This window comes from Tasmannia lanceolata, unplaced genomic scaffold, assembly GCF_043159265.1.
Source record: "Tasmannia lanceolata isolate RefF3 unplaced genomic scaffold, GAP_Taslan_0.1 ptg000026l, whole genome shotgun sequence".
In the NCBI taxonomy this organism is placed as follows: Eukaryota; Viridiplantae; Streptophyta; class Magnoliopsida; order Canellales; family Winteraceae; genus Tasmannia; species Tasmannia lanceolata.
Window position 1 is genome coordinate 5,242,830 of NW_027518703.1, and position 11,979 is coordinate 5,254,808.

The 11,979-nt window shown below is 39.1% G+C and overlaps 1 protein-coding gene and 1 long non-coding RNA gene across 2 annotated transcripts; one reads left to right on the forward strand and one right to left on the reverse strand.

The window, feature by feature from the left end:
- Window positions 1-2,529: 2,529 nt before the first annotated feature.
- Window positions 2,530-5,680, forward strand: LOC143858685 (uncharacterized). Its single transcript, XM_077369393.1, has 2 exons — window positions 2,530-5,416; window positions 5,556-5,680. Exon 1 carries the CDS (start codon window positions 4,338-4,340, stop codon window positions 5,403-5,405), a length of 1,068 nt encoding a protein of 355 aa, XP_077225508.1. The 5' UTR covers window positions 2,530-4,337; the 3' UTR covers window positions 5,406-5,416; window positions 5,556-5,680.
- Window positions 5,681-5,944: 264 nt separating this feature from the next.
- Window positions 5,945-8,257, reverse strand: LOC143858625 (uncharacterized). The gene is made up of 2 exons (XR_013238986.1): window positions 7,932-8,257; window positions 5,945-6,943 (listed from the first exon to the last, which is right to left on the reverse strand). It is a non-coding gene; the product is annotated as an uncharacterized LOC143858625 (long non-coding RNA).
- Window positions 8,258-11,979: the final 3,722 nt, after the last annotated feature.

The following is an 11,979-nucleotide window of genomic DNA, read 5'->3' on the forward strand; positions in this document are numbered from 1 at the left end:
TCGCAAAACGACAAAAGCAGTCCGGCCCAAGCCGGACTGGATATGACGCGTTTCGCAAAACGACAAAAAGCAGTCCGGCCCAAGCCGGACTGGATATGACGCGTTTCGCAAAACGACAAAAGCAGTCCGGCCCAAGCCGGACTGGATATGACGCGTTTCGCAAAACGACAAAAAGTAGTCCGGCCCAAGCCGGACTGGGTCGCTAAACGACAAAAATCAGTCCGGCCCAAGCCGGACTGGGTCGCTAAACGACAAAAAGCAGTCCGGCCCAAGCCGGACTGGGTCGTTAAACGACAAAAAGCAGTCCGGCCCAAGCCGGACTGGATATGACGCGTTTCGCAAAACGACAAAAACCAGTCCGACCCAAGCCGGACTGGGTCGCTAAACGACAAAAGGCAGTCCGGCCCAAGCCGGACTGACGAAAATCCGGACTGCTTCCAATTTCCGGACTGCTCCAAAATCCAGACTGCCCCAAAATCCGGACTGCTTCCAATTTCCGGACTGCTCCAAAATCCGGACTGCCCCAAAATCCGGACTGCCTCCAGATTCCGGACTGCTCCAAAATCCGGACTGCCCCAAAATCCGGACTGCCTCCAAAATCCGGACTGCCCGAATTTCCGGACTGCTCCAGATTCCGGACTGCCTCCAATTTCCGGACTGTTCCAGAATCCGGACTGCCTCCAGATTCCGGACTGCTCCAAAATCCGGACTGCCCGAATTTCCGGACTGCTCCAGATTCCGGACTGCCTCCAATTTCCGGACTGCTCCAATTTCCGGACTGTTCCAATTTCCGGACTGCTTCATATTCAGGACTGCCACATGACAAGCCTCGACCACTTCCAATCGGAAGCGTACCCCACCGTATTTCCCCAAGTCACCATAATAACTTGGAGAACTGGGGGGCAACTGATGGGGTGCGACAACGCAGCAGCCTGTTAGCTTCCAACACGTGGCTAGAGGAGGGCCCACCGCAGGACCCTCGCCAGTAGGGGTAGTTTGGTAATTCCCTCGGGGTAGGTGAACCTGAACCTATAGCTGGTCGACACCTGCGTTAGAGGCATTAACTCCCTACCTACCCCAAACCTTCCTTATAAAAAGGCTTCCAAAGCTCATAAATCGGATATTGAATTCTCACCCACCACTCTTAAAACACCCTCTTCACTCCGGCTCATACTGACTTGAGTGTGGAAGGGCCTGTCCGGAGTACACTCCGGGTCGGTCATTCTGACCTCGTTTGCTCCTGTGCAGAACACAGCTCATCCGGACTCTACTTCCCTCCAGCTCGGCTCTTACGTCACTGCCATATCTGTTAACCGATTTTGGGTCTAACAGGTTTAATCTTCACCATAAGAAGATTGGTTAGTGAAGTCACCAAGGCGACAAATTTAGTGGAGTGGAGTAGGTCTTTGAGATTAAAGGACCGAGCTACTATAAATTCTGGTGCACTCTATTCTCTATCTACCCATCTTTCATTTGTGCATTTGGTTTTTATCTTCTTTTGTGCTTAATTGTTTATATTTGCTCTTTGGTTTTAATTTATAGCTAACAAAGGCGAAAGTTTTTTATAAACCCAATTCACCCTCCTCTTCAGCTGCCTATTGGGATTTCATTATGCAAGAGTGTAAAATAGTGGGGTGTAGTGGGTAACTGCATCAAAATATAAGGTGTAAATTGCGAGCTCCACCTTATGCATGGGTTATGGGGAGATGGCGGGGCCCATCTATCGAAACATGAAGTGTAAAATGGTGGGTCCCAACATGCTATAACAACCATTTTTAACACCCCTGCTTTGGATGCATGAAATTTTTTTCTAGGAACGTAGATTTTTCATCATTTTGGAGGCTCAGTTTTTATGATTTTTTTCCAAAATAAAAAATTTGCCCTCTTTTCAATGATTATTCCGAACATACTAGAACGAGGTTTTAAATTTCGGTTTTGGAATGCGTTTCAGTCCTCACGGAAATTGAAATTTCGGCCAAATTAGACGAAATCCATAAATGGATATTTTTTCTCCCGATCGAAAATTTTGAAATTCCGGCCTATATTTCCGAAATTTCGGTAATTTCGGCTGACATTTCTGGATAGGGAGCTGATATATCCACACCTTTTCATTTACAGGAACACCCCCTGACAACCTTTCACCGGTTCTTTTAACCGGGCTACTTCTAATAACTTTTAAATACCAAAAACGCCCCAAGTCAGATGACGAAAATACCCTAATAACTCTCCTGCCCTCGTTCGAATAACTCTCCCGTCCTAAACGAACCACCCTAGTTTCCTTCTATCACACGCTTCTGCCGGTTTCCATCGTCACATGTGTTTTTTCCGGCGACATTTGAAGCACTTGCCAACCATCACAAGCATCTCTCTCTCTCTCTCTCTCTCTCTCTCTCTCTCTCCATGACTATTAAAACCCACACGACCATGAGAATAGAGCTCTCCATTTCAGACGATTAGATTCGCTTGTCAAGCGTTCGATGAAATGACTGCGAGGGATTATATTTGCATATATTATATTTTCTTTGCATTTTGGATTCGGTTGTTAAGGGCTGCAGTTTTGTGTTTTTTCTTTTTTTTGTTAAGATTAGAGTGAGCTTTGGGTTTTTGTTATTTATGGTGTTGAAATTTCATTATTAGTGATGAGTTATTTGATTGGAAATGGTTTAATGGTTTTGGTTGTGAAGTTGAGATTATTCGATTGATATTCTAGGGTTTAAATTGGTATTCCTTTTTAGCTAGGGTATCGCAAATAAGATTAGGTTGTTTCTAGGATTTTGTTATCTTATTTCGTTGATTATATTCTGTGGTCTTGCCTTAGGCCCTGTTCGTTTCAGATTGTGGCTGCCTATTGTTAGCCTCCCAACCAATTATTGGCTCAAAATTACATTTAATTTTGATCCAATAATCGGATGAGCACAATCGGTTGTCACAATCTGAAACGAACAGGGCCTTAATATGCAAACAGTGATTATGGATTCAGAGAAATTAATCGGCGCAGGAATTATGGATGTTTGTTTTCAAGCTTTTTATTGATTTGGAAAATAAAAGAGCACCTTAGATTTAGAAAGTCATGCTAACTAGAGAAGTAGAGAGGAACAGTGACTCTTAGAATTGGTGTAGCCATATAGTCATTTCATAGATATTAAGAAGAAATTTGGAATTTTTTTTTGTTTTAAAAAATAAAATTGTACGATACCGAACATATGAATTATCTGAATATCTTTACACAGTTAGATTAGTAGATTAGTTGCTTTGAAGTTGATGTGTTTGCAGCCATGTAGCATGCACTATTCATTTTAATCTAACTCATTCGAATTTTTTTTTTTTTTTACTTTATAACAGTTCATATTGTCCTACTTACTATGGACATTCAAAGCCAAGAAGAAAGCCTTGAGAATATGGAAATGCTTCTACCACTAAAGATGGAGTTTGAAAATCGAGAAGAGCTTCTTTAGCATGTGGCCAATTTTGCAAAATCTCAAGGGTATATAGTAAGCATCAAGAAATCAGAAAAGGACAAGAAAGTTATCATTGGTTGTGATAGAGGGGGTATTTATAGGAATACCCATAAGATTCCTGATAATGTTCGTCAAAAGGACACATGCTCACGCTTGATAAATTGTCCGTTTAGAATTGATGGTAGAAGGATCAGCAGCGGCCCATGGAAACTCAAGATAAGAAATTTGGAACACAACCATAAAGCTTCAGAAGACTTCTCAAGCCATCCATCCAGTCGTCGTCTTTCAAAAGAAGAAGTTTTGCGAATTAAAGAAATGACTATTGCTGGTATACAACCACGACAAATGCTTTCTTCTCTTAAGCAAAGTAATCCACAATTTTTATCAATACCAAGAGATGTCTACAATTGTATTGCCAATGTTCGTAAAGAGTTACTACACGAACCCCAATCGAAGCTTTAGTAGATGAACTTGCCGATGGTGGTTTCCACTACAATCTTAAATATGATAAAGAGTGTAGTTTGACGCATCTATTTTCGCGCACCCTTGATCGATAGTATTGAGTAAGAACTATTCTAATGTTTTTGTGATGGATTGCACCTATAAGACCAATAAATACAAGATGCCATTATTTGATGTTGTTGGAATGACAAGCTTTGGCTCTTCGTTTTATTCGTGCTTTGCATTTCTAGAGAAAGAGGAATCCGAAGATTATGTATGGGCTTTGGAAATGCTTGATGACATGCTAGCTGGTGTTTCTCAGCAAGTAGTATTGGTAACAGACAGGGAGCTGGCCTTAATGAAAGCCATACGAATTGTTTTTCCAAGAGCCATTAATCTTTTGTGTGTATGGCATATTGATAAAAATATTTTGGCGAAATGCAAACATCATTTCAAGATGGAGTTAATTGGTTCTTATCTGGTTGGAGTACTTTGATAAACTCTCCAACTGAACATGCATACCTCGAAGCTTGTAAAGAATTTCAAGATAAGTCTAAAGAGAAGGTGATTGCTATCAATTACATTTCTAACACTTGGCTTCCTTTCAAAGAATGCTTTGTAAAGGCAAGGACAGAGATCCATCTTCACTTTGGGAACCGTGTTAGTTCAAGGGTAGAAGGTGCGCATTCGCAAATCAAAAAATTCTTGCAACTTTCAACTGGTGACTTTTATTTGGTTAAAAGGAAACTATGTTTAGCTATTGAAAACCAGTTTCAAGAGATCAAAACCCAGCTTTCAGCAGAAAAGATTAAAGTTCCTTATAAGTTGTGTATCTCCTTTTTTCGTGAGCTCGTCAATCATGTATCCATTTTTGCATTGGATAAGCTTTTCCAACAATTTAAGTTGGCAACATCTAATCCAGCTTTGTCCACATGCATGAATCACTTTACTGCTACCATGGGACTTCCTTGTGCACACAAGATCAGATATTTGTTGGATGAACACAAGGTATTGCATCTAAGTGATGTCCACTCACAATGGCGGATAGAAGATCTAGATATCGATGATATGGATTGTGTTAAAAATAGTCGAGAAGAACAAATGAAAAAGATAATTGAGAACTTACAGGATGAATACCCAAAATGGCCTTCCGCTCAACAAGAAATTGTTTTAAATCAACTTTCTCAGGTAGTGAATACTTCTACACCTATACTCCACGAGCCTAATGTTCAAAATCCAAGAGGACGACCACCAACATCAAAGCGTCGAAAGACAATTAGTAGCACAAGACGAGAACCTTCATCATTCGAGATTGTGGAAGCACCAAGAAAATGTAGTATATGCAAAGGCGTTGGCCATAACAGTCGCACATGTCCACGAGAAACTGTAGGTACTTCGTCAGCAACTTATTTTTCTATGCGCATTCCAATTGGGGATGAAACTGAAATTGGCATTTCGGAATTGGGCACTTTCCCTATGGAAATTAATGGAATTGGGAACAATTAATAAAGCGAATGGTAAGTTGCTTAGTGGATTTGCAGTCAAAACCATTTACTAATAGTGAAAGGTAATAAGAATCTTTTGTCATGACCTCACAATGAGTTTTGCTTTCTTTTTTAAAAGCATATTGATGTGTTTTCTTGAATTATTTTGTAGGAACCTTGGAAGATTGAAGTGACACTCATTCACATTTGAAGCCTTTGATGATTTTTTTTTGAATGGTAACAGAAAGTTGAAGAGAGAGACAGAGAGAGGCCTTTGATGTTGTTTTCACCATTCGAAGTGTCATTCATTTGAGTACTTCTCTAATATATCATTGATTTTGCAATGTCTGTGAACATTTTGGTATGTAAATCTTCCCTTGCGGTCACTATTAATGAAATACCATTCAATTTACTTTTTGATTTTCATCAATTAAATGGTAAGACAACCGTAATGATGGATTCAAGGAAGGAACTACTGAACAAATGGTTTGTAAGTGGTTTTAGTTGACCTAGATGTTAGTCCCAACATGCTCAAATGCTTTACTATTCCACACCAAGAAGAATTAAAATGTATGTTCACTAAATTCAGGAGTTGGTGTGGCACCCATTGTTTGAATAGCTTCAATTGACAGGAGTTTCCTCTATAACTAAATAAAGCAACATAGGAATCATAAGTACATTATTATGACCTCTATTTATCACTTCTGCAAAACATTTTGAGTGGCAAATAACAACTGCAAAATTCACTATTTCTAGCACCTAGCAGCTTTGGTTTCAGAAGTCATGAAATTCAGCTTCCATGGATTCAAACAAAGCCCATGAATTAGAATTAAAACCCCCAGAATTCTCTGTTCATGAAATTCAGCTTTCATGGATTTCAAACAAAGTCCTCGACTGTCCCGTGTCTACTTAAAAAATGAATCAAATGGGCCAAGGCAAAACGAGGGATCATGTACCCCACTGATACTATCCTCCGAAATTGGCTTCCTGTGGTGACGTAAAAGAAGCAGCGGACAAAAATCCTTCCCAGATGGTGCCCACCTCCCGAAAGTTGGTTTAAACTTAATTTCGATGGGAGCTCCCGCGGGAACCAAGGACGGGCGGGGATTGGTGGGGTTTTACGCGACCACTTGGGCAACCTTTCCGGACCTGCTGGGATTTGTGATGCCAACGAGGCCGAGGTCTCAGCCCTTTTATTCGCATTGCAATGGTATGCGAATCACAATTTGGGCCCCCTTATTGTTGAAGGCGACTCCTCCAACACTATCGTCTGGGCTTCAAACCAAACTGGTGAGCCGTGGAGGAAGGCTTCCAAAATCGATGAAATTAGGGATATTGTCTCCTCGCTTCGTCTGTTATTAAGACACAGGAGGCGAACTGTGAATGACTGGGCAGACTCTCTGGCGAAGGAATTGAGTAGATCGGGATGGGCTGAGTATATTTGTACTCGGGGATTTGCCTCTGTAAAAAAAATTTACTGTTTCTTGTGGCTGGATTCTTGCCTCCTGGGGACTGCTTGTCCCCTTTGTATCGCTTGATCCTTCCGCAATAAATGGTCACCTTTTTCAAAAAAAAAAAATATGAATCAAATTAGTGCGAACTTCTGGATCTTGCTGGATTCGAACCACCATCTTCTTGAGACCTATTTCTCAAGTGCTCTACCTGTTTTGAGCCAAAGATCCATTGGGAAATGCAATAGCAAGAATTAGAAAAGCATCAAAGGCAAGAATATAGGACAGCAAGAAGGCAAACCATACTACGGGTTCATTGGCTGCATCATGTGTTGCTCCCATCATGCCATATTTGTTTCAACAACCAGTAGCATTCTAAAAGTGCTTTTGAACAAAAGCGCATTCTAAAAGTGCTTTCAACAACAGTTCCATCCCACTTTGTTTCCACCATTCTCCATCATAAAGTACAATAATGCATCAGATGTGTCAGACACTAAGTCGAAGTTGCAGTCATAAAGTACAGGTTACATTCCTATAGCACAATGGGAAGCTATAGGAACGTAACAATGCCCAACTAAACCATAATAGTTAGAGGCCATACCAAAATGAATATAATGGATAACATGCTCATGTTTTTAAAATCTTGTCTTTCAACTATGATAATTGAGTTCTCAAGTTGTAAATGAAATTACAATTACGATGGTGAAACCTTGACGAAGCAAACACTCAATACATCAATTTTAAAGCTACTGCCAAATGGAAATGCAGGAGCATGTGGTTTTCTTGTACAAGGCTTTAGTTCTTCAAGTAGGACAGTCCTATTGTCACTTGTATAGAGCATGTGGTTTTCTGGATACGTTTAATGTGGAGCTCATAGTATAGATGGAAATAGATGTTCCCTTTGATTATTTCAAATTAATGGAGTATGTCACTCTCTCCAACATTATATCAAACAGTTAGAGGGCCCTTTGCCTGAGAACTCTCCAACTTTGAGGAAAACCTAAAAATTCTCAGGCAATATAAGAAAGCAACAACATTAACCATAACAATCCTTATAAACAATAGAAACAATAATAGATTAGTTTTGTTATTTGAACCTTCTTGCTGCATCTCTCGGGCCACCGTTTGCGCTTTTTCTATTGATATTTTCTTCATTCCATTTTCTTCTCGTCTTTTTTATGGAGATTCCGACTCTATTCTCCCACCGATTTCAGCATCGACTGGGTCTTTTTAAAAAGTTCTTACAAGCGATGCCAATTTCACAGCCACAAGCTTCTTTGGGGTCTCTGGAAGCGCTTCAAAAACCGATTTCAAAAACTAGGTTTTGTGAAGCGTTTCTCCGACGAAATTACTACCGGAAAACTTAGCTCCCAATGTTCTGAGGGAGAAGCCTTTCGTCGACTAAGGGCATAGAGAGATATTAGAGAAGATGTGTTGGAGGGTATTTTTGGGATTTCAAAAATTATTAAGTAAGCCGGTTGTAAAACTGCCTAGAGGCGGTAGCGGGGGTGTTCCTGTGAATGAAGAAAGGGCGGATATATGAGCTCCCTTCTCGATAATATCAAATAGGGTAAATGATTAAAAAAATACAAAGTTTTATGGAAATTGTTAATAAAGGGTAGTGATTTGAAAATTATAAAATAAGGGTGTGGACCCGATCCGAGGACGGCGGTGAGGGAACGGGTCCCTAACACCCTCTGGATCATCCATGTGTGAAGGAGAGCTCTGCCAAGGAACTCTCGAAACGGATGACACCCTCATAGCATAGCACGGGTGACGATATAAAAAGAAAGAGATATGTCTTGATCCGGAGCCAGGGCTCGAAACTGAGACATACCTAAAATAAACTCAGAGTCGCCATCCATGGATATGCCATGGAACCCTAAAATCAAATCATCTGTGCAATGGATAACCAGAAATATATATGGGTTCGTGCCTGGTTACGAATGGAGAAGATCTGAGAGCACCCCCAATTCGTCCGAGTGCAAGCACTTGGTCTCTTATGCCATTTATTATTAACTCCAAAAAAGTTTGGGTAAAAATCATGTGAAATGGGAACAATCCTCAGGAATCGTCTACCTAAGAATGTATTTCCTGAGGATAAAGATAATAAACACATATAAAATAAAATGAAAGATGTGTCACCTAAGCATAGCTAGGTTATGAGTGACCAGCCTAATGGGTGTCTAAGTTCTTGTGGACATACACATACAAGCTACAGCTAAAGGTATAATATCAGTACAAGAAAGTAAAAAAGCACATCAAAACATAAAACACAAATCAATCCTATATATGACAGGACAAAACAAATCCTAACTCTAATGCGACTTGACTCGGACCAAGATAGCCGTCCATCCCAGCTGCTCTACGTATCCCGGCCTCGGGAAGAATCGGAGTCAACGTAGTTCGATGACCTATTCTAACTACGATGCCTAACCATCTAGAACCACTAACCTAGACTCGATCCACTAGACTCGACTGATTTTTAAAGCTTTTTGTATAACTGCTTAAATTCATGTGAATTGTAATTTTTAGGACTCTCTATATGTCCTAACTAATGCAAGTTGATTAGCCTTAAGCTAATGCAGGTGGGTCCTATAACCTATGTGTATCTAGGCTGTGCAACCTAATGAAAACCATGGGTTATCTATATGCTTCCTAGTTTAGCCATCGGTTCGACTAAATGTCTAACCGATCGACTCGAGGCCTCCTAACTCTAGGGACACTCACACGTCAGGATATACCATATCAAACAAATCAGGACAGACTCCTAACTCTAAAACAAACCAAACGGCTAGGACGGACTCCTAACTCTAGGGGAAGATCTCTTTGAAAAAGGTTTTGAAAAAGCTTTTGCATTTTTGGAAAGTTTGACAAATTTATTTTTAAAAGTTTGGCTGGACTTGGGATAAAGATCCCAAGCTGCACTACGTACCTCGTGAAAGAGGATCAACCCAACGTAGTTCGAAACGAACTCTCCTAATTACTATATCTAAAACACTTAACACTTTAGGCTTTTTTAAAGTTTTCAAATGTTTTTGATATTTTATATTTCTAATGTTTTTGAGTTTTTAAAATATTCAATGTTTTTGGATTTTTAAAGCTTTTTCAATATTTTTGAAATTTAAAAAAAGTTTTCACCCTTTTGGTCAAAGACCTAAGGGAATATACAAAGCAAAACCCTAGGGCCGAACCCTAGGGTTAACAGAGGAAACCCCTAAACCAGGTAAACTAACATCAAAGACGAGGGAACGATCTAAGATCGCAAATAAGAAAAGCTCTAATGAGACTATGCTAGTCTCTAACAAAGAAGAATGACGACAACACTAAGGAGAAACTCCTAACAGATAATACCAAAGAAGGAATACAACTGAGACAGATGCTCTCTAATAATACCACGAAAAAATGAATGAGTCAAAGACTCTCTAATAAAACCGCTAAAGAAAAAAACAAATGAGTCAAAGACTCTCTAATAATACCATCTAAAAGACAAACGGGTCAAAGACTCCCTAAAAGGAATTACTCTGATGCAAAACTGGGTAAACCCCCTATGAGGGAAACCCTCTAAATGAGATAAAGCTCGCCTCCAAATAGGGGCCCTATAAATGAGGCAAGGCATGCCTCCTATGGGTACTCCCTACCAAACTAAAGCAACCTCCCCAAGGGTAGGTTCAAAATGAGGCTTGTCTCCACAAAAGAACTACCTCAATGAGACAAAGTGTGTCTCCTAGCACGGAACCGCTGATAAGACCACAATGGTCTCCTAAATGAGGAAGAGAAACTACCACTTAAAGGTTTATAAAAAAAACTAGAGAAGTCTCTAAATAAAAGAGGGGAGGCTCTACTAAGACTGAGCAAGTCCCCTAAAATAATGAGCTTGGGCTAGCGCCTTCATCGCCCTTAATGAAAAGAGTATTGGTTCAAAGGATGTATGGAATAATGCTTTCATAAAAAATAAAACAAAAGGCATTACATTATTTATTTATATCCAACCACAGTTCAGACTATGAATTCATTGAAGTGTGAATGATTTTAATACAAAGCCCACTACAAAAAACATAAACCAATAATATTCTGTATAAATTGAAAACCATATAATAAACCAATTTTGCATGGACCTAACTATACAAGATTAAAATGGCAACTCATTTCATTCAATGATAAAAAAAAACACTCTAAGCTTTTCTCAACTTATAATTCAACCAAGGTGAAACTTCAACCTCTCTAACTTTAGATAAATTTACAACATTCAAAAATCAGTGCATGCATTCATTATTAGCATTTAAATTTACCCATTCCCTGTTAGCATTTACCTGTGAGAAATTACAGGATATAGTATTTTAAACTGAATTTAAATTGCTCAAATAACAGCCAACAAAGTATTCCTTTCTATAAATTAACAAAATTGCCTAAACCGAAACATTATGTAAAGTTTCTTCATATAGAGCATGCCCCAAAACATCCAAGTATTATACATTTCATCATTTTCATTTTTTCATATTATAATTTCTAAGAAACGAAGACTTCATAAAGTGTAAATCAATGATTTGATATCTACCTCTCATCTCATTTCTAAGAATCAAACAATACTTGAAATTTCATATTACAATTTGAAAGTATAAAAACTAAGAGATTCTCAGTGCTGTTAATAAAATATGTGACACTGAATATTATATTACTACCCAACCAACAAATTCCAATGCCATAGTCAAAACTAAATTGATTAATCCAACAGATTCATATTCTTTCTTCTTATGTATATGTACAGCATGCGCACATTCATAGCCACATCTAAACATTTCTACTCACACAGACATGCATATACATCTACACACGTACCTCAACTTTTATACATTCTCATTTTCGTCAAATAGCATGAGATTCCGAAGAAAACTTATAGAAAGAAAAATATCATCAGCAGATTTTCCATTAAAATAATAACAAGATATACCCTCAGCTACACTACCCCCATAGCAATTCTCCTTTATGCTCTAACATTTCATTTTTTTTTATACTCCCCTTAAGCTAATTACATAGTTCTCAACAGCAGTTCAATTCTCATAATAGAATTTTCAACAAAAAGCACCTAGTGACAAGCATTTTAGGTGTGGAAATATGGGTTTCAAGAGGAAAAATTTATATTCT

Excerpts from the sequence above, each read along its gene's own strand:
- LOC143858685 (XM_077369393.1), top strand. The coding sequence starts at position 4,338 with ATGCAAACATCATTTCAAGATGGAGTTAATTGGTTCTTATCTGGTTGG.